Here is a 24815-nt window from a genome sequence, read left to right as displayed (position 1 = left end):
TGGAATAAACCTTGTTATATCCTTATGAAGATGCAGAAATAGTGCCATAATAAAAGGAACTAATAAATTATGCCCATACGCCAGATACTTCAAGATAAATGATTAAATAATGTAAGATGCATATCCCAGTTAATATAATAATCAGAATCAAGCTAATGCTTTTGCAATTTAGTTGCAAAATGTTATGTAAAATCAGGGGACGGCTCGTATATTAGCATCGTAGAACTGCAACATTCATCCTTTATTTCTATGCATAAATTAAATCACCAACTTATTTTATTTTCCTTACAATATTTAAGTTCATCAGTATTGTATCGGTATTCATCCTTTAGAACTTCCATTCCAAGAAAAACTCAGAAATAAATGGTTAGACTTTTTTCGATTTATGAAGCGAAAAAATCTTGGACAACAATTTCTATGTTTTTTGTTTTTTTTACCATGCTTTGAAGGGAAGAAGGACTGCAAAAAAGTGCAGTTCCAGAGATGTCAGAATCGGGAGATCAAGAGAAAAATTTTCACTAATTCAGACTTTAAAAATGAATAAGAAATTGAAAAGTTGATGATAAATAAAAAAAAATTAAAATATCTATCACATAATTCTTCTTGTAGATAAATGCAATAATAGTTTCATAACTTTTACATAAATATTACACCTGACAATTTATTAAATGTTCCGCCGCGGCTGTATAAATTTATATAGACAAGAGCAATTAATGTGGAAAAAATTGAAACATTTATTTACAAGTCAAAAGTTCAATTAAAATTAATTAAAAAATTAGCAATTACTTCATTTATGTTTCTTTATTAATATATATCATCGAATTAATAATAAATAATTTTTTATTAAATAATAAATATATTATTCAAAATTAAATTAATGTAAAAATTAAACTAAGCATTGATTCGTAGCAATATTAGTTACCAAAAATTTCTCACTATTACAATACACAAGCCACCACAGTATAATAGTATGTTTACACCCCAGTGAAAGATTTTTTTTTACGAATCTCAAAAATTACTAAATGGATCTTAAAAATTATAGTATTAGTACATCAAAGGAGTTTATTAGAACAAATTTGTAGTATAATTACAGATTGCTTTTGTTTTTTCTGACTTACGACGAACAAAAATAAAAATAGTTTATGAAAACTTCTTTTATCTGTGGTAAAAGCATCATATAAAAGCATTTCTACCCACTTCATTCTGATAATTTCTTTATTCAAAGGCACTTTCTTAAAACTTTCATTTTTTTTCAGATAAAAAAAGTCCAAACTAATTTCATGTCACTCCAACTAATAAATAACAGTTGCCAAATTAACATTCAAATGCTAAATTTAACAAAAAATATAAGAAAGCGAATATAATCACTGACTTCTAAAGTCAGTGAGCTTGTCTATGACAAGTGCCATTAGAAACAACAGGAAAAACAACAAGAAAGCGAATATTAAAACTTAGTGAAATTAGAACTTAAGGTTAGAATTTTAGATCACTCTCAAAAGAAATTTTTTAGATAGTTCGAAATAATAATCTTCGGACAAGTATTCTGAACTATCAATCAAATTTTATGAAATATTTTGAAATACAATATTCAACCAAATAGAGGTTAAAGCAAAAGCTTGCATAGCATTTGTGCGGTTGTAAGATCATCATAATTTCTTGACTTTTTTCAATAGCAGTTTATTGTATTTCAAAAGTGATATAGTTTAATCGCTTTTGAAATATAATTACAGAAATTAAATCTATTAAGATTTTTTTTTACCTTATTCTAATTCTTATTCTAAAACATTCCAAACTAAATTCTTCGTTGATTGTCACTAAATTACAGATTACTACCAGTGTTAAATAGTTCATTCAGCCCTTTTCCAATATAATGTCGTAATTGAATGTTATAATTCTATCATACAATGTAATTCGAAAAATGTATTCATTTCAAAAAATTTTTCTGGTATAAAATACATTCATAAGATTATAACACATATAAGCTTATATATTACTAGCTGGCTTTGGCTGTCAGCTGGTTCGTCGGAATTAATGGTTGTTAAAGATAAAATATTTTGTGAAATTATGTTCGTAATGATTTCCTCATTTATATATTTATTCATTACTAAACATTTAAGACATACAATTTTCACACACCATTCTGGGGTCCATTTCTAAATAACGGTGATATTTCTGCTATTTATTATTCTTAATAAATTATTTATTTAAATATTTAATTTAATTATGAAAATTTATATCAAATTTTAGTACTTTTTAATTTCACTTCATCTTGCAATTTCTGAAATAATTGTTCCACAAAAGATGTGTTTCATGCCAGCTTAAAATGTAAATACTTACCTTCTCAAAGACTTTTATTTAAAGATATAGGATGCATAATTTATTTTTTATTGATTTTTAAATTGTCCTTATAAGTGTTAGGTCACTTAAAGTTACTGAGTCCTTTCCTACCGTTTAAAGAGATCTAATCCTCTATGGCGACCGGGTAGTTCGCAGGGAATATTTGTTATATTTAATTTCAATTAAATCGTTAAATAGATCGTTATGCTTATGATTTCTCAAATTGTCAGATATTTTAAAGTTGTTATTTTAATTTCTTTTATATGCTCTGTTCATTAGTAAATGAACCTTTCCAAATTCAGCCATTATTCATTCACCAGTCAGGACCAATCAGCATGCAACTTCTGAAATAATCATTGCATAAAAATATCTTATATGCCAGTTTTAAATGTAAATGCTTATTTTTTCAAAGACGCAGGTTTAAATATTCCATTAAAGTCACATAATCAAATGAGACAGATGTCTATAGTTTTCCTTTCTTTTTGATGAGATAAATATTCACGATCACTTCCCGCCTTGTCAGTGGAGTGATTTTTAAAATCAAGGCATGATATGAAAAATTGATCAGAATTGCCGCATAGAATGAAAGATTAGCTATGCAGCCTAAATTAATTTCTATCAATATATTTGCATCGTGTCTTATGGCGTGTGCATTCAATGAATGCGAGTGAAAAAGGAGAGGATTGAAATAAACGAAGGGGGAGAAGAGTTTGTGGTGTTCTCACATAAAGGGTTGGAGTGAAGCTGACATGGAGTATTCGTGAATGGCCTATCTAAATCGATGGTTTAAAATGGAATGATGCAGAATGATTGTGAATCATTTCATTAAGATATTCAATATCATCGCATTGTTATCAAAAATTTACTTCTTAAGCTTTATTTTAAATATCCTTACTTTGTTTATAAATTTTTTTAAAGAATTACATTTTATTTCTTCTTTGAATACAGACTTTTTTTTCATCATCATAAATTGTTTTATTTTTATTTCTGTAAAAGCACCCAACGGTTCAGTTGAGATTTTCTTTAAATTTAACCAACATATTGGTAGAATTATTCGCATTATTGATAGAATTACTAATTATTATAATTTATTTTATTATTAATTTTCTTTGTATGAGTTCAAAACTGTACTGCGTGCGTTAAAATTAATTTTAACAATTGTACAAAACCCCCCGGGGGCACCTCGAAATAAGGATGAGATGCTTCTTGGATCTCGCCACCCTGGAGGTTGGTGGTTGGATCTCGCCACCGTGGAGGGTATACTAATAGGTGGGGGATCTGGTTCCTCCCATCGATGACGGGACGTACTTCCTTCGGGGAGGGTTGTACCGTGGCCGGTGATGGCCCTTAGTACTCAACCACAGTTCCCGCCAATGTTGCTGTTGCGGCGGTCCAGTTTATATTCAGTTTTTATGGTTTAAATCCGTGTGCCTTCGTGGCGGGTCGGAAAGTCAGATGGCTGGCTTAACAATTGTACAAAAAGTGCTCATTCAACTGAAGTGAAGAAAGTTTGAAATAAAAAAAAATCAAGGTTTATTAAGAAATCGTTTTTTTTTTTTGAAAACTTAGAAATTGAGTTTTTTTTAAATAATTAAATTTTTTTAAATCCATATCAAACTATCAGTTGTAAATGGCAAAAGGAGGTAAGAAAACTCCTATTATCAAATTTCATTTTATTAATATTTCATGGTTAGTAAGCCATCAAAAATGTTTTTCTTTATATTTTACTAAAGTTTTAATTATTCATTTTGTTAAATTCATATTCATATTGAAATTATTTGCATTAATACAAATAAAACATTTAATAAATTTGTCAAGATAATTGTATCAAATATAGTTTATACATTAATTTTAAGGAAATAGGAGTTCTTGTCAAATTTATGAGGAAATCAAACATAACACAAGGTTCGTATGTTCAAGAATATTGCTTAACATAATTTTTGTATTAATTCAAAGTTGTTTTGTTTCAAATAAAAAATTTTCTTTTTCCTTTTGTCTAGCAATAATTTTTTTCAGATACTCAATTCGGATTTTTTTCTGTTATAAACATCCCATTTAAATGAAAATGAGCTAAGAAACTGAAATCTTCAGATTCTTTTTGACAGTCACATGGACTGATTTACATTTTTATTGTATTAGAACCTTTTTTTCATTTATTACGCAAAGAAATTCACAAAAGATCACTGCAAACTATTTTTGCGCTTAATTATGACATCATCACCTTAATTTTAAAATTCAGTTGCATTCCAAAATTATTTAATGAAACTAATTGATGAGTAAAATATTTTATAGCATTTTTTAATAATTACATTTTTTACTAATAATATGATTTGAGTCTTAGAAAAATAATAACTTTTTCACAATTTTATGACATAATATATTCTTAAAAACCATTTATATTAAACAAATTAATGAAATCAACTCTAATGTTGGATATCATTCTATTAACTTAACTGCTGACGTAGAATGTAAAAAAAAAATCTGGCAATATTATAATATTCCACTTAAAATGCGTTTCATATCATAGGATAATAATAAAAGATGTTAAAATAATCATATCATTATATTAAAAGATATCTGTTTTATTCATGCAATTTTAAACAAAGGTGATTTATTTATAAATCACATAGAGTATGATAAAAGTTTAAAACATTATTAATGTCTAAAATATCTTAGATGAACCAAATCAAATATAAATATATTAAAGTATTGTGAATGTCTTACTTTTGTAATTTTCATATTTCACAATTTGCTACAACATATGCAGACATTTTATGTACAAGAGAGGGAAAAAGTCACAGTTCATATTCAAACATAATTTCAAATTTCCCACAAAATTTATACTTAAATATTTGTAATTGTATTGATAGTTTTTTTTAAAATATTAAGCTGAATTTTTACACTGCTTTACATAACTTTAAATTACATACAATATAATTTGTTTCAGAATTTTCGAAATGTATAAAACTTATGTTCACACTGACTGAAAGAATTCTAAACTGCATACCATGTTATTTATTTTAGAATTTTCTTAATTTATTGAAATAAAACAGCACCGATAGTTACGTGTTAATATGGTTAAAACTTCATATGCAAACGAATTTAATTCAATAAAATTATAAAGTGTCAGAATATTTAAAAAAAATAATTAAAATTCAGCACTCTTATTTCAAAATTTTCGTTTGCTTTAATCACTTGCAAATTATTCGTGAAATAAAAATATGCGACTGAAGATCTCTTATCCGAATTTAAAAAGTTTTTTTAAGCTCCCAATTTAATACACAAACTTTTTAAACATTAAAACAATTTATGAGTTATAATTAATGTAATAAAGAATAGCTTCAGTGTCGAGATACAAGGACACTGGCGATTAGCCATGCATTTGAGTTTAGATATCTTTTAAATTTCCCACATTGATGAAATTAAGAAAATTTTGAGAACGGCAACCCAAATATATAATTCGTTATTTGAAGAAGCATCAAAATTTAAAGGTACATCTCAAATTAATTCTTGAATATCTTCGAAGCTAGTATGTATTAAACTGTATGAAAACGTTTTAAATTTCCTCTCCTTAATTTGAAAGTAATGTTCAACCAGATAAACAAAGAAATATTTGTAAAACTCAGCTTTTTTAACAAATAAAAACACATAAAATACGGGGAACACATAAAATTTCAAAGAATACATATATACAAATTTTACAATTGAAAATAAAAGTAATGGATTAATGAAAAAGTAATGAACAGCTACTTAAATTCATATAAATAAATTTAAGTAGCTGTTTACAAGTTTTATTTAGAGTGTGAATTCTAAGGAGTAAGCAGCAATGTACATAACATAACATAAACATAATTTCATTTTAATCACGTTTGAAGTAAAATGAATATTAAACTTATAAAACTATAACTTAATTCTATAGAATTGACAACACGTTATTATTAACCATATGCATTCATACAACTTTAAATAATTAATATTGCAAAATATCCAATAGCGTATATATAAACTAGAAAAACTTGATTTTTTTTCAAATAAATAATTGTATATTCTCCTTAGAATTCTGCTTATGGCATGATATTTTTTAAAAACGGATTGAATATCTAAAATATTTCAAGGCTATTAGAAATTCAAATTAGTTCAAGTGAATTAATTCGAACTTTGTTGTGAAATAAAATTATGTAACAAAACTCTTCTTGAACAGTTAAAATATATAATTTAAGTCTTAGCTTTTATATAGCTCTTATTGACTTGTGGTTTCATATTTATCTTTAGAAAACCTTTAAACGTTTATAGTCCGGAGGAAAATACCCAGTAAAATTTTAGATTTATTCATTTGATATGTACTTTTTGTGGTAAAATTTTCGCCGTTTTATAGTAAGCTACTATGTTTTATACCTTTTTTTCTCATCAAACTGCAGCAATTAGTTTTGTTGCTTGTGGCTTTTGGGAAAACCCGCCTTGAAGAAATACTAAGAAAACTACTCTCAGAAAGGTCAACTCAGGTTTTATGACATTCAATTCAACCTCCGCTGCTTCCTACGCTGTCATCCAAATCAGGGAAAACGTGAGTTTTTTTATATGCACTGATGACGTATTTTCCTTATCATACTGATTAAACTCAATTGTGTTTTTATAGAATAGGTTTTTACAGCCTCTTAACATTCAATTTCTGTGTTTTATTTAAGTGTTTCATTTTCGAAACCGTCTGATGAGGCTCGATGATGCAACTATCCTTCAAGAAATTAAGGAAAAATTTACTCTTACAAAAAGAAATTCGGCAAACACATAGAGCATTATAGTAAATTTCTCAAGATGAATAATTAATTATTTGACTGTGTGTAATATTATTTCAATGCATCGAATTGATTTTTAAAAAGTTTTTCTTTCCTTGGGCAAGGTAATAAAACACACACACACGCAGATATTATTGTTCAATGATGCGCTTAAAATTCTATAAAAAAAGAATAAGGTGAATTGAAATTAATAATGCACACGCATAAAATTAAATGCATTATATGAATGAATTCGGAAATATCATACGACAACCGAATATTTCTCATAAGAAATATTTTACACTAATCATTTCGTATTTAATATTGGTTTTACTCTTTGGGTAAAGATCAGAGTAAAGGTGCATATAAATTCTTAGGGAAGCAGTCTCAAGGGAAGCTATGGAGATTATTTTTTTTTGAAATGCTATAAAGGATGGAAAAATAATACTACGTTCGGGTCAACATTTAGCTTCTTACTTGACTGTTTTTAAAATATACATCTAATTGTGATCATATTAGTTTCATAAAAAAAAGTACGCACTCTGATTTTAAATATATTTTCAAAATAAAATCTTTAATGTAATAAAATATTATTTTCATACATTAATTCATCTATATCTTAAAATATCATGTTATTATAAAATTTCTTCCAGTTTCAACTCTTTTACCTAAAACTATTACTCTTTTAACCTAAAAATAATGTCTAATTTTTCATTAAACACATATTTCGAAATTTTTGGATACTAAAATATCTATTCGTATCTAATTAATATACTAAAAAATCTATTCGTTAATCTCAGAAACTTTTTCTCAATAAAGAAATGTCAACTCCAAACTAATTCGAAGACATGAATTCCATGATTAAAAAACCTTTGATTCTTCAAAATTATTACAGCAATAACAAATAGAAATAATCTTAAAATATCTCATAAATTTAACTAATAGCTGAATTTATTTAATTTATTAACACAGAAGTATTTATCTGCATTCTCTATCTTCCAAAATAAAAGATTGATCAGAAAGTAATCAAGAATTAAGATAACAACTTCTAATTATTCATTGATATAGTTTCTGTGATTTTCCAAAGCAATTGTCCAATATTTACTATCCAATATATAATATTTTTTGGAAGAGACACAGTTACTCATTTTAAAGCTTATTTCATTTTGCCATACGAAGTCGAGCATTATCAAGCTAAAAAAAGTACATACCATTTATTGATTAATGCAGATTATTCGATAGCTAAAAGCATATTTCAGATCATTCACCTGGTAATCATAAATGTCTATAGTACGGATTTGGCATTTTTCTAGTAATATATAATTTACGATATCTGCCATATCTAAGCATTAACCAGAATTTTATTCTTCTAGTTGATGAACGTCTGGCTTTATTATGATAATAGGTTTTTTGAGAGCCAGCAATTGTGTTTTTAATATAATATTAGCATAAAGAAACCCTTTTCCATTATCAGTACCAATCACTTGATAGATAAGTCTACATAGTTTTGCATGACCGATGAAATACAATGTAATATTCTGCTGATTCTTATCAGCTTCAATTTCTTATGGGATATTGCATTAACTAGCAGAACAAATTTTTCATTTCATTTCAAATAATTTTTTTTTTAAATTATTCACAATGAAGTCATTAAACGAATTTCTTGTCGGCAATGCGTATATCTGAATTCATCATTATTCTCAATTCATTACCGTCAACTGACTTTAACTATTTACATTTAAACTTGTCCTCAATACTGAAAAGTTGTTCCCCATAGCTTTTTAAAACATCATTGGCAATGCAATCCATTGATAGTATTTAGATGTAATGAATACATCCCGATTGATTTCTGCTCCATAAATCTAAATCTAAAGCAAAATAAAGCGAATATGTAAATTGTCATAAGATAATTTAGTCTATAAAAAATTAATTACATATATATAATGAGGAAAGAATGCGCTCAAGATTATAACGGCTATGAAATTGACTCTAACGGAATCAGATTAATGTGTTTTTAACTAAAAATATGGGAAAGCTAAAAATTCTGCACTGCTTTTAGATATGGATGCATCAAAGTTACGAAAATTGATTTCGGTCGAAAAAGAATCACAAATGACAGAAAAAATCTTTTCCTAAAGTAATTCAAATATAACATTTTACGTTAGTCTAAATATTTTATAAATTAATCTTATCTATTATTTGAGAACAAAAGCTCATATGCGTAAAAATCAAACTATAGTATGAAGAAAAGCATATTTCATTATCAAACTTCGATACATGGGAAAAAAACGATGTGACCTGAATTTTCCAACTTCAACATTTATAAATTATTATGATGCACTTCTCAAATTTAAATGCTATCTTGTTATTGTTGTTTAGATGTGAAATATATATTTTTTCAAAACTGAAGGTAAAAAGCTTCCGCATAACTGAAATAATGTGTGCTGAATTAATGATATTAATTTAGTTTTTAGTTTCTTTTTAGCTTCATAATTATATAGTTTCATCTTAAACAAAAGATTTCTCTCTATATAGTAGGCTTATTTCATTTCTATCTTTTTCTTTCTAAATCTGAAATCGCCAAATTGCTTTTTATGCTAAAATTAGTAACTTCTCTCCTATTCATCCTTTATATTTAGATAAATAGTTTATTCCCGCTATGTAAGAAAAATTTTAATATTGTGATCAATTATTAATAAAATTACCTGCTAGAATGTATTAATTTTTTGATATCCATTTTTTTGTTAATAAATAGAAGCAATTTGGATTTAGATTTTTACCCTGTCTTTTATTATCATTACTTTTTAGGTCACTATAATATTTTGCTATTTACAGAACAATGTATATTTACTTTTCAGTTACAATATTATACGCAGTAAAGCCACCAAAGCTTATCTATCATATTGCTTTATATCTAATTAAAAATTTATCAGCTACTCAGATTTTTACTGAACCGATTTTTGAAGATTCTATATATGTTATTTGCTTTTGTATTAGTATTCAAGATGAATTTTAATTCATCTAAATAAAATAAAATTAAAAATTTGGGGGATTTTTTAGTTCTATTTCTTTGCTGCTGTTTAAAACTGAATTTGCACAATATAAAAAGCTGATGTTTCTTCACCTAAATATGTTTGCATACTTTATTTTATCATAGTATCTGATATTATGACAGCAACATAAACTATTTGCGGAATGACAGAGATATATTTAAAATATGTATCATCGTAGGGTGTTATTTGTTATTTTACTACAGTCTTTTATTGGATTAAGAAAATAAGAGTTTTGAAATTTTTTTATTAATTTTAATTCATCATTCCTACTGAATAAAGTGCCTATTTCAGTTTATGTAACTGTCATCACATTTCAGTAAGTATGCGACATTTGTTTGCTGTAAAATAATTTAATACGCTAGCCAATTAATTTAATTAGAAGAATATTTAATACCCGAAATATCAATTTCTCTCCCGCCGATCGTCATAAAGATACGATTTTCTCAAATGAGATGAGATACGCAAATGTTTTTCTCTTAACGCAATTAATCAGATTAATCACAAAAATATTCTCGCATAGAATTAGGACATGACCTGTTTTTTGTTTGTTTGTTTGTTTATTTTAGCAGTAGCATAATATATCATATTTAATTGTGGGATATTTAAGCAGTATAATAAATTTGTTGGTATACACAGTTTTCTTACATTTTTTTTCTATATAGGCTGATTAATTACTTACCACAAAAAATTAGAACTGGCTTGATTTATAAAACTGGATATGTGTCAAGTCTTAAAATATAGCTCTACACCGAAAAATGTACTACCAAATTTATGAATTCCTATCTAAAATAAATTAAACAAAGTTAGTAGCGATATGCAGCATAAAAAATAAATTTCTTATTTAAATTATTTTTCGCAACATCAGCTTTTAGGGTAAAAGAACATATAAATTTGTGGATGGTAATAATTATTTTAAATTGAAATTTTTGTTTGTTTGTAAAGAAAAATTTTTCATGTTTGTGAAAAAATTTCCAAGAGTATAGCAACTATGTTCTTATTTTTCTTGAAAATAGTTACATGTTCAGCTGTTTTAATAGCGGCCTTCTCATCTTACAATAATAGCAAAATATTTTTATTTTTCCTGTCCCACTGTCATGAGTAGAAAAAGGAAACCATATATTGTTTAGTAATTGAACTTGAATCATTACCAGTTGTTAATTACTTTATAGAACTTTTTATGGTAATTATTTTTAACTTAATTATGATAGTTATTCATAAATAAAGCTTCATTAAAATTGTTTATAAATAATATGTTACCGTTTTTCATGAAAAGCAATTTTTTTTCGTAATTATTTAAAGCAAACCTTTTAAAGTGAAATAAAGCCATTGATAGTAAATTGACACATTTTATCCAATTTGCAGAACCTGCAGTATATGAACTCCTTTGGAAATGGATTTAAAATTTTTTGAATTTAAATTCTCATCCCCGAAAATCCTTACATTGCACCAAGACAGAAAATTTTTAATAAGGTATCCTAAATTATACAGAGAGTTCAGACAAATGATTTCAGGAATGATCCATTATAGGTAAATCTTGATCTTCATAAAACATATTATAGTTGATTGTTAAAATATCAAAAATAATATCGTTTTATACACTTTAACTTTTTATAAATAATTAGCTTTTAATACTGTTAACTTTAATAAAATAATGACACAAAATTATTAAAAGAAAAAACATAAAATTTAATTTTAACAAAATACATCCTTTTACGTATCTCAAGAGAATCGAATTTTGAGCTTAAGGGATATATTTTAAAATGAACTAAAAATAAACCTGAAAAATAATTTGTCAATTTTACAACATTAAATCAAATTTCAAGATTTGTTTTAAATTTTTCGGATAATTTTAATTTTTGAAAACAATTTCAGCGCCAACTTCTGCTCCATAACCATATTAAATAATGAGACAACAACAATATTATCTGAAAAGGGCAGAATGTGCCAAGAATTATAAAATCATAATTTAGATTTTGAAAAATCAATAAAATAATTCGAAATCCGAAATAAAAGTATTACATCTATTTTCTAAATAGCCATATGACAAAAAACGATGCTTAAATATATTGAATGTTTATCAAGAGTTATGAACTTTAATCCTTTATATTCGTTATTATCTATCTGAATCCCTGAATTAATTCCTTAACTATTTTGCTTTGCTATCATATTAAAGATCAATTTTTATCTTAAGAATGTACTGTTTAACTTTTACAGCTAATAACTGATGCGTCAAATTATAATATCTCTGAATGATTTAAATTTAACTTAAATGTTTAAGAATTTTACATGTAAATTCGATGCATGGTCACGACAATCAAGAAGTTAAATATGCTGATTGTATCTATAAAATGGAAAAACGCAGAGCTGAAAAGTTGAGACTGGAATGTAGATTTAAAAAAATGAACTATTTTTTTAACTTGGACTAAGAGCTTGTCCAACCAGAAGTCAGAATTAACATTTAAGGAAAATAAGATATGAAGAAAACAACTTTCGAATTATCTAATAATGCCTGCGTGTTGATCAATACTTTCATTCTTATTGATAATTTGTTGATTTTCTTTTTTATAATAGCCGAATAAATACAGGAAGATCTAAGTATAAGTTGCAAAATGCATCTCATGCAATGTTTTTTTTTTTTTTTAATTTTTAATCAGAATTTTTCCTAAACTTGATTTTTATGATGGGCCCTAAAGCATCAGCACAATCAATACTCAGCGAAAATGAGTAGTGAGAAGTTGTGATCACGTGCTCTTATTTAATTAGTAAATAGAGAAAAAAGTAGTTTGTAAATTTTGAGTTGAAATAAGTTAGTTGATCTTTATAAAATTGTTTTTACTTATCTTCTTTGTATATATATTAAGTTTTAAAAAAGAAGTTAATATTTTTATTAATCGCAATGGTTTTTATTATAAATCAAGAAGTAAATATATTCAAAATAAGCGATAGAGCAAATGGCAATTTGTAACATATTGTAACCTTTGAAATTTATCTTAATTTGTGTTTGATTTAATATTAAATATTGACTTTATGTATTTAATATTATAATATCTAATATAAATATGATTTAAATATTAATTTTCCCTCTTAGAGATGAGATCTCTCTCTCTAAGGATTCACTTCTGAAAGATTTTAAGAGAGGTGCATTTAATAAAATAACTAAAAAAATTCCTAACTCACCCACTTGATAGAGAAGTAATGGAAAAAGAGTATTATGAAATAATTAATATGGAAACAAAAAAAAAAGAATAATGCAAAAGTAAAGTTTTAATACAAAAATCTAAAAAGGGAAAAAAAAAAAAAGAAAAGTGAAGAAGATGACTTTAACATAATATACAAATTCATAAAAAAAGAAACATCGTTTTGCTTAAGCTTGTGGAGATGCAGACAGCAGTTCTGAAGATATATTATACTAGCTTTTACCAGCGACTTCGTACGAGTGGAAATAGATTGGAAGTTATGGTATCAATGGCTTTATCTTTTATTACTCCTGCGCATGTGTGAATTTTCAACGCCAATTGGGGCAACACAAATGCTTGAATATGCGTTGGGGTAACGCAATATAGATTATAAATTTTTGTTGTTGTTGTTGTTTCTAATGGCACTTGCCATGGACAAGCTCGTTGACGAAGTCAGCGATTCTAATCCAAGGGAGCGTCTCTTGTTTTAGTAGCGCCAACAAGGGCCAAGAGTACGTCTTAGCTACTCACGCATCACATTCGCTTGCACAACCCCTTTTTACAGGGGGGCACATTCATACATCTCACAGATAGAACAGATGAAGAACAACCATGCCCGAACCGGGACTCGAACCCAGGACGCCCAGATCACGGGGAAGACGCTATACCCCTATGCCAGGACGCCGGCTTAAAATTTTTTAATTTCCTTTATTATGTTTTATTTTAATTCAAAAGTACTTCAGAATGAATCCGAAAGATCGATTCATTAACAATGTTTAATTTTAAGTGTATCGAACACTAAGAAAATAAACAGAATCGTTTGAAATAATAGTCAAAATCATGTTAAGCTTAATCTCATTGGCGTGGGAAAAAAACAACAACCCAGAAGCTTTACTCATTTGGAGATTTTTGGCGGGAAAGTTAGTTTTTAATTAATAAACAATTAACCACTCAATTAAACAGAATAAATAGTAGCTATGTCCTATTCTAGACTATAATCTATCTCTCAGCTAAATTTCTGTTCAGCCGTTCTGGCGTGATTGACTAACAAACATCCATCCATCCATCCAAACTTTCACATTTATAATTGTAAGCATAGATTACATTAATATCCCATTATAAAGCAAAGTTTGGGTTATTTCGTGATAGATCCATAAATTTGAATAGCGGTCAATCAGCGAAAATAGCGTAAACTGACGCCCTTCTACCTCATTTCTTAATTAAATAATTTTATCTTTGTTTTGACACAGGACTCTTGATGTATCTCTTATTAACACTATACTAATTGATGATAATTATTAAATGTCTTAAGTACTTGAATTAAGAATAGTAAAAGGAAAATATTTTTAAATATTGTTTTTTTATAACTTGCCGAAACAAAATGTAACAGCTGACAAGTTTTGAAAGTATATTTCTGGTGCAAAACTCAACAAAACTGATGAATATTTCTGATGTATACTATGAAGGAATAATTAAATTATAAAGAAATGTTCTTATGATTAAGGGATCGTAAGTTCATTTAAAAATCTAAACATGTATATGTATTGCCAGCTGACAATATCACAGGTTTCGGTTTAATTTCTATAGAATTATTAAAAAATTCGGAACTGATAGGAAGAATACTTAATAAGTAAAACCCAATGCATTTCAAAAGATGCAAACAAGACCAAGACATTATAACATAAATCTGAATATTATGAAATTATCATTAAGAAAGACAGATTATTATGATACTTTCATTCTAATTCATAAGAACTTGCTGTTAATAGCTATGCACAAATAACATAATACATAACAGGCCCTTTTTATAAAAATTCTAAAGATGAAACATATTACAATTATTATTTTAATGGTAATGAAAGATAAGATACAATATAAACTGTTTAGTATAAAAAGCCAATAAAGGATCAAATTATTTTTCTCAATATTATATGCATTTTTAACTGTTTTGGATAAAAAGCATGGTCAAGACAAAATTAAAAAAAAAGGAAAATTTTAAGGATAAGAAAACGTTATCTGTTCTTGAAAACAAACGATACTATCCCTACTTCGTTACTATTATTCTATAATTTTTAGGAATGTACAGTGCTTAAACCCGCTACTTTACATTTTCTTCAATTACTATTCTTTCATAACACAACTTATATGAAATTAGGGAATACGTCATGAATCGTCATTTTATTGCATTTCATTTGGTGAAATATTTAGTTCAAAAAATTTAATTATATCGTAATGTTAAAAATTAGAATTTAATTCTAGTTTCGATTTTTAAAAAAAGCAAATATTAACTTAAAAACATATGAATTCAAACTCACAACAATGACATCAGTAAATGCTTACATGTCTATGGAAAATACATGGTATTTGTGCATATAATATACTAAATAAGACCAAGTTCTTGCCATGGTACTTCTACAATGACCTTTGCGAATTTTGAATACAATTCTTGTTAATAGTAAATCAGAAGGAAAGAGAAACCGAAAATCCTTTGATTACAGCTGAAGATCAAGAAGCTTTGACTAGAAATCCTGAGTAAACCCCCAGTTGCAAAGAAATGTTGCTATTGCAGAAAATATAATACATCTCTTGGAAAAATTAATAAATTCTGTTTTCATATGAACTTCTACGTCTCCAAATAGCAGACCAACCAATGTTCATCTATTCATAACAATCGATATTCATTTTTTTTTCATCTAAAAACATTACTTTGCCAAAACTATCTCATAATATTCATTAACACACAATTACTTGGTAAGAAAATGAATGAAGTTCTCCTGAGCATTTATCACTTGCGATTTTATGCCTACTGATAAGCATTTTAACATTCGTTTCCGTTATCAGTTAAGTTCTTTCAAGCTCTTTAAATTCAAAACAGCGTCTCGTATAACCAGGGAAGTAACATAATAAAATGACTATGCCTAATTTATTGAGACAGGTTGTAGCGCTACCAGCAGCAAAATCTGGATTACAAAAATATCCACTAATCAGATAAAATATCGGCTAAAAAATCCAGCTAGGAAAATGTACTCTATACCATAATAAAAACACAGGAAAAGTTTCATGGTATTATTTTTAAAATTGGTGATGATATTTGTGATTAAAATTATGAATTTTCAATGACTTAAGAAAAAAAAATGTGTCGTAAAATTGAAAAATATATTCTCCGGTTTTATTATACAGTTTTTTAGTGTTCAACAGTAGCGAAATGAAATTTAAGCAACCAAGAAAGCAAAGAAAAAATAATAATAAATGAGAAGAATTTATAGGGGAATGGGAATCCGAAAGCATAATCTTCGTGAAACTATCAAAATACTTGATTAAAACCTCGTGGCTATACATCCATAAAAGAAGATTCTCAATTTAAGCATTTCATCCTGATAAACTTTGTGCAGACCGGAAAATGTCAAAAGCAAATATTCGTTATTCCGTGTGGTATATTGGGAAAAGAAAAAAAAAATGGCAGAAAAAAAGAAAGATATGCATTGCTAAACAAAATTAGGGCGAATGTATTCAAAAAGGCCACCATCAGACACAATACATATTTGTATTCGATGGAATAACCGGCATGCACATTCCTGCGGTGTGATAGCAGACAATTACAAATATATCCGCCAATTTTACAAATAACTCTATGAAACCTTTTCCTATGTCTTTATTATAATCCAACGTACATTTTTCTAACTGGATTTTTTGCCGATATACTTTACTTTTGTAATTTCCTTATTAGTGACTTGTTCTATAAAGCACAAATAGACGGAAACACACAGCTTCAGTCATATTCGCTCTTGATATTATTACAGATAATAGCAATAGTTTGCTTGATAAATAATTACCTTTGACGTCATTTTTCAAACATAATGTTTATTAAATGCTTCATTTTAAAGTAATTCGTATTTGTGATATTCGATTCCAAAATATTTAAAATTAGTGATGGGAATTTTTTTTACTGATAAATCATTACTTTCTCCGCTAAATGGGAACTTATTTTGCTTCTGTATAAAATGCATCCTCAAACTTTCTTAAACCTTTTATCATAGATTTTCTCCAGTATCTTTAATTTTATTGATTCGTTCATTCTTCATCTTTCTATTCGAAAACAAGCCGGCAAGATTTTTCAACCGTTGTTCTTTCTGTTCCTATGTGGCATTCTTTGTTTGCGTAGATTTAATACCAATATTGGAAAGAAAGGCTATATTCATTTATCGCAATAGATCCCTTCTGTAAATACGCCTTATGCCATACTTAATTTGCGGAGCAATCTGATATGTTTTCCTAAACAAAACCGCAAACCGCAGACTTTAAGAAGATCGAACATAGCAAACATCTGAATCAAAATTAAGGAATCATTTCGGAGAATCAATTTCCAAATATTGTCGTCTATAATCACAAATATATTGAACTATTTTGATACCATTTTCTAATCTATGATTCACATCTTAACAATTCTATCTTGTCATAAACTTAAATAAACAATCTATCAATTATAAGCTTTATTTTCTGTTCCTAGGGTTATTCAAGTATTTCGATGAAAATTTTCAGCTGCTATAAAAAAAAGTTATCTTGACGGCACCTTAATCTGGAGAAAGTAAATTCCGTTATTCATTCTCAAATAAAACTCGCACATTTCCTTATTTGCATGCAGCTTATATTTTAGAGTGCTTATAAAATATAAATTTCTTTTTTTACTGAAGGCAGAATGGGAGGCAGGTACAAATTAGAATTATAAACCATTGTAATCATATTTTTAGATAATATGAGCCCAAACATTTGTATTTTCGTATTAATAATTCTTATAACAGTACTTAAAACAATAACTTTTCATTTTGTTGTAAGAGTTTTAAAGCAAAATAAATCAGGAAATGAATTTTATTGTCAGTTAAGGTTCCTTTTTCTTTTAAAAATAGTAGAATCTACCAATTTTGGAACTTATAAAAGCATTTTTAACATAAAAAATCATAAATCACATTGAAAATTATCTTAACTTCTTATATATCATGGTTCTAAATTCACAACAGAATCAGAAAGATTTCATTCTCAATTTCATAAAAGTTATCTGAATAAAGTTAGTGCATAACGGAACAATTCTTTATCAAAATTTGAACCTTATTATTTTGAAAATTTACAAAAAAAAGCATATACATACCAAAAAGCTCAAATATGATTTGACCACATGAAAAAACTTTCGGCCAAGTTTGCAATTTTTCCACGGTAACGGTAAATATTCTTGGAAACGTGACGTTCTTATCTCCTGGTTTCCTTTTCGTTCTAGCCGATGAATCAGCCGGACTCCATTTCGGGCAAAATTTTGGATTTTCTTCCTAAATACGACATATCTTATTTTAGTATGCTCTTAAACAATGTTAACGTTCGCTCATTTAAATAGTCACTGATCATCAATTAAAAATATTTTTACGGACTAACACTGTGTACTTATTGTGGCATAGCACACTTTTCTAATAAGACTTTTTGGACTTAAGGGCTTTATTTGATAAGACTTTTTTTAAATAAAGACTTTCCTTTTGTAGACTTTTATAATTTCCATACTTCGCCACTACGGATGCTGTAACCTGTCTCTAAACTCAGCATAGTCGCTTTATTATAGGTGCACTAGACTCTGGCTATACCAAACGTAGTTTTGAATTTTAAAGTCTTAAAAAGACATTATTGATCACCGAGTATGTACTAACTTGAAAGATCGAAGCTAAAAGATCTTATTATTTTCCAGTGAATGTTGGCAGATACCAAATAAGTCAGAGAAAGATCGAATATTTAGTTATATTCTTAAGCAGTCGAAACATTGCCGTTGTGCATTGACACAAACAAATGAGTTTTGTTGTATAAACCTTAAATCCCATAACTTTTGTGAAACTTTGACACCATTGATATCGCTTTCTTTTTTCATTTAAAAGGCCCAAATAATTTAAAGCTCAGAATTTATATGCATCTGCTATTACTTTTCTACTATTATGATATATATCGTTACAATTTTAATAATAAAGTAGGATTTAAAAAGTTGCAATTTTATCTTAATATAACAAAAACATATTTATTTACCATTACTACAAATTGAATGTCGATATTAACGGAATAAATTAGAAATAACGATAGTCAGCAAATATCTCGGTCACCCATCAAGTAACTATGAAAATTTTGAAATTCACCGAAGAATATCAACGTTTGCCAGATATCTATCGTTCACAGAAGCACATGTTTAAAGATAAACTTTCCTTGTATATTCTTTAATACAAATTTATAGAGTTTATAGTTTTTGCTCAATCTTAATGAAATTTAGTACACATATTTATCAACAGTATAGGTAGATCATTGTCAAATTTTCAAAGTTCAAACATGAATAAAAATATAATTTAATTAAAAACTGGCAAGTTTTGGGGGCTTTTCTCTATTATTTAATGAAATTGAAGTTAATTATCTTAAGTTAATTATCCTAAAATTTAAAAAAATATCTCTTCAACTATGCCACTTTTATTTCTGCACAATTTTTTAAATGTAATTTTAGTAAATTTCTAAATTTAATTTGATACATTTTCAGTACAATATTTTTATTACGATGATGAAATTCAAACTAATTACACTGTTTTGCTAGCAATCCAATCACGTGCTTCTGCTAATGTTCAAATTAAAATTTAAAAAGTTTCCTTCGTCATAAAATTTTCTCTTTGTATGATTTCCCCTCCCACTTTTATTTCATAGTATACAAATTCTTTCATTTGGACGCGTGATAATTTGTAGTAGACTGGTTCCAATAAATTCAATAGCAAGGTAAAATGTTAAATAAATGCAATCCATGTTAATAATTTAACAGCCTTTAAAGTTAGTATTCCGAGCGAACAAGTTTATATATATATAAAGTTTTTAAACTTTGTTTTCAGAACCAACAAATTGTTCTCAATAAATATATATATTTTTTAAATATCAATATTTTATATAATTAATGGGTGTTAATACATACTTGCGTTGAGTTTTTGACAATGAAATAAGATTGTATACATTATATAATTTCCTATTAACTAAGGTGTTTAGTTAATTGGCAATTTAAAACTAATAAGAAATAAATATATTTACGAGGAAATGCCTTTTTTAGTGATATTTTAAAAATATATATAATGGGCAGTTGGACAAAAATACATATTAATGGGCAAGAAAATTAATATTTTTCCCGCATTAAAAGCAAAGGCCTTAACATACATGTACTGAAGTTCATTGTTCTCCATTTTGCTATTCTTTTACAGACATTTAAAAACATAATAAGATCCCAGATATCTTAAAATAAGAAAAGCCATTTCTATTAAGTTTAAATTGCTTCTCAAAATAAACTAGTCTCTATTTAAGGCAATTTTCTTTGCTGAAATAGATGATTAATGTATACTTTTGAAAAATACTAGCTAAGCTCAGAAGATTACTGCTGAATTCATCAAGCGTTTACCAACCATTGATCAACAACCTTTTAACATTACATAGAGATGGATATCCCAAATAAATTGTCTCGAAAATCCTTGTACATAAGCACGTCTTTAAGAGGCAAACAGTGCCATAAAAGCATTGTTAATGTTTAATTCATTATTTTGAAATTGCTCTGAAGTGGGAGGCGCGATAGTATTTGAGTGCGCAATTACTGGCTCCCAAGTGTTTGTTCATTTGTTGAAATTGTGCCCAGTCACGATATCGTGTGTACGCGGTGGAGATACTCAGAACACCACGAGATGTCTCGGAGGCATTGTTTACCCCCATTGTGAAATATAACATAGCGAAGGTTTAACGTGTCACGTTGAGTTTGCACAGGAGGCCCTTTAAAGTAAATTCCACATCGTCAGAGGCAGATATTCGGTAGACTGGTCGGGAATAGGGGACATATCTCTTCCCGATGGTGTTGCAGATAATCTAATCGCCAACCAAAACAATATTCATGCATGTGATTTTAATAGTGAAGTTAGGATGTCTTATCTTTACTTTTAAAATAAAAAAGGAAATAAATCATTATTCTTGATTCAATAGTATGTTTATTTCAATTTCAAGGGATAAAAATATATACAATTAAATAAAAACTGTCTAAAATAAAAGATAGAAGATCGCAAAAACTATTATGTTAAAATAAAACGTTATAATTTTAATGGACTTCTTCGTTGAAAAATATTTAGAAATTTAAAAAAAAAAATCTGTTGTTCTTCATGCTCTATTTAATGAAAAAACGAATTAAAAATAATTTGGCATGGCAAGCAGACCTTAAAATTTTTCTATTTTATCTTTATAGCGATTACAATAAAATCTGTTTAAACGAGAATTTTCTTTAAATTTCTAATTTTTTTATAAAATTATTACAGAAAAAAAGTCAATTTGAGAAGTAGAATAAATATATACCTATATAATTCAAATTTGGTCGGGTTAAAGCATTGTAAGATTGCTGAAGGGCATCATCAGGACTATTCACTTCTTTTAGTGGATAGTCCTTAAATCAGTTAAAAGCCCACGTCTTATTTAATTCCATACTTTTGTATTTTTAAGGCCATTATTCATTTTTTGAGAGAAAAAAATATTAGAATATAGAGCCGATCCTTGAATTAAATAAGAAATGGGGTACTAGGTCAGTCGGTTGAAATGAAGTCAATTGGGTTGAAAAGAAAATTATTCTTCCTTATCAGACAAGTAATCATTTAAGATCTAAACAGTTTTGAAAATAATAAAGAAAAAAATGGGAAGCTGCAATTGAAAATAAGAACCTATATTGGCATAAAGAATCTTTAAAAAATAATTTTCAAGGAAACGATGATGAATTGTAATTAAGTTTCTTTTATTGATCTATTGATTATAAACTTTTGAAAGCACAGATAGTCACCTAAAATTGTAAAAAAATGTAATTTAGCGGTTATCTAAAATAAAAGTAATCAATCAAAATATATTCAGAGCTGGCTTTTGAAAGCGAATGATTATTCAAAATGAATTGTTTTCTTCCAAATGTTGTAGTTTTATGTTTGATTTAATTATTTAAAATTCTTTCACATATATTCTTTAAAAGGAAGAATTAAGTAATGAAATGAAAAAAAAAACTACAAAATTATACCCGTTATAAAAACATAAATAAAAATTATACCAAAATGATACCGCTTCCCCCATGAGATCACCAGATTTGCATGATGAAATTTTCGATTTAATTGTTTTATATATTTTATAAGGGATGAATGATCAGTCAATTTTTTTCCTTAAAAATTAGCTCAAAATAGACAGAAAAGAAGAATTTTAGAGGAAAATTCAATAAGAAAAATCATTTTATATAAACGTTTACAAAATGATAAACCGAAATCAGTGATATTTTTATAAAACTCATTTTATAAACCTTGCTTTCAATTTTAAGCATATGTATTTGATGTCATTATTTCTAGAGTTTATCCAACTTTATTGATATATTCTAAGAATTTAAAAAAGTATAAACTTAAATTTTCAAACTATACATTTGCATTTCACATCCGTATACGTATCCTGATAAATTATAAACAGCACCAAAAAATCGTAATTTATAATTTCATTTCTTTTTTTTTTATTAGTATGTATTTTAGATCAGAGAGTGTTAATCGGAGAAATAATGGCCTTAAGAATATAAAGAGAGATCTAGCAACTAATAAAGTATATCCAAAATATCAATGAGAATATTTAAGAAGTTTACTTCTTGATGGGGGAAATCACGTACCTTCGCGTTATAATTAAATTGAACTTAGATTAAAATGTTTAATTATTACCTTATATATAATGAAAAAAAAGTTGTTTTTTTATCGCGATGACAAATAAATGATCTCATTAGAATTCCAGGAAAGAATTAAAAGAAACCTCGGAATTTACAGTTATAACTTTGGAGAAAAAATTAAAAAATTAAGCTTTTAAACTATGGAAATTTGTTACTTGGTGAAATAAAAGTATAGGGGGTGAGGAAACAATTAAATTGATTGAAGCCTTTCGGTCATGGATATACTTTAAATATCATATAAAGGACAATAAATTGGTTATTTTGATTTTTCCGTGATTTTTGAAACTGAGCTTATGTTCTTAAGTATTCAATTTTTAAGAATGATGTATTTAATCAAAATAAATCCGCAAATGGCCCTTGGATTAATTGATTTTCATTTTTAATTATATAATATACTATTTTTCAAACATTTTAAAATGCAAGAAAGTAAAAAAATTCTGATATTTAAGAATTCATTTTCAGTAAATCAAAGGTTGAAATTCATATCCAACAACTAATATAACTTAAATATCTTAAATATTTAAAATATTATTGAAAATTTAAAATTATGCAGACAAAATTATATATACTCTCTGAGTTTCCACCACATGTTTCTCCTTCTGAACAAGTTTGTATCCAAATCCATTAGGGGCATCCATACTTAAAACGGTTTGCCGCATTGGAGTGGTCTTCAATGATTCATTTACATTTCTTACTGATGATGCATTTCCTTTTCTCGGAGTTACACTTTGCATAATTCTCTTTTGAATTAAATTTTCCTTTGGGGGATATACAAATGAATTCCTGCAAAAAATATAATTTGTTATGTTTTTATATATTCTTAACATTAAATGCTGATATTCTGATTATTATTGTCATCTTTATGCAATTTATTATGCCTGTAAGTTTTCTTTATTTGGATATAAAATTAGCTTTTAAATCTTCATAAAATAATATATGATTTCTGATATTTTTTTGTTGTTTTGTTTTCAATGCTTCAAATACCAAAAACAGTTTAACAAGTAGTTAAAAATTTATTAGTTGTGGAATGTAGAATTAAGAGCAAAAAAGTTGATTTCAAAAAATAATTAATTAAGTAATAAAAATCTTTTTCCCTAACAATATGAAACTTTTTATATAGAACTTGGCATCGAATAGTTTGTTCAAAACTGCTCTTGTAGAAAAGAAGCATTTTAAACTACCCAAAAATTCATAAAATATTTGAATGCCGAGATGGTTAGAAGCACATAGTAATTAATATATATTTCGTATTGAAAATTTAATAAATAGGAATTCAATTAAAATATTCTATGAAAATGTAATGCTTTTGTCCAATTATTAAGTAGCAAAAATTTAGATTTTCATAAAAAAAAATGCCTTTAAATTTTGTGGTTGAACTTTATATTATAATGCAAAGAAATAGCGCCATTTCTATATTTCTGTTATTTTTTTTTTAGAAAATAGACTTTATAAACTGTTAATAGGAAAATTTTATTTATCTTCTTTTAATGCTTGTGATTAAAATGTTCATTATATTCAAACAAGAAATGTGCATAAAAGATGATGAATTATTTATTATTAGAAGCATACAATATGCAAGTACGTCAAAGAATGTCTTTCTGATTAACAAAGAAATATCCAGAGATCTGTGTAGACTCTAATATAAGTGGTTATTTAAATTTTGATTTCTTATTTATTTCTTTTGATAATTTTTTTCAAAAAAAATTACTTTTGTATTCTTATT

At 26.9% G+C, this 24815-nt stretch overlaps 1 protein-coding gene across 1 annotated transcript in view; it reads right to left on the bottom strand.

Moving 5' to 3' along the window:
- Positions 1-23822, bottom strand: part of LOC129974825 (spermatogenesis-associated protein 22-like) — a 31918-nt gene extending 8096 nt beyond the window's left edge. The window contains exons 1-2 of the mRNA XM_056087590.1: positions 23662-23822; positions 18482-18656 (exon numbers count right to left, since the gene is read on the bottom strand). Coding sequence (XP_055943565.1) covers positions 18482-18656; positions 23662-23751 — 265 coding nt within the window. The 5' untranslated portion in view covers positions 23752-23822. The remainder of the gene's footprint in view (positions 1-18481; positions 18657-23661) is intronic.
- Between the last annotated feature and the right edge of the window lie 993 nt (positions 23823-24815).

Source organism: Argiope bruennichi, chromosome 7, assembly GCF_947563725.1.
Source record: "Argiope bruennichi chromosome 7, qqArgBrue1.1, whole genome shotgun sequence".
Classification (NCBI taxonomy): domain Eukaryota; kingdom Metazoa; phylum Arthropoda; class Arachnida; order Araneae; family Araneidae; genus Argiope; species Argiope bruennichi.
The sequence above is the reverse complement of the archived record's forward strand: the minus strand, read 5'-3'. Positions and strand labels throughout refer to the sequence as shown.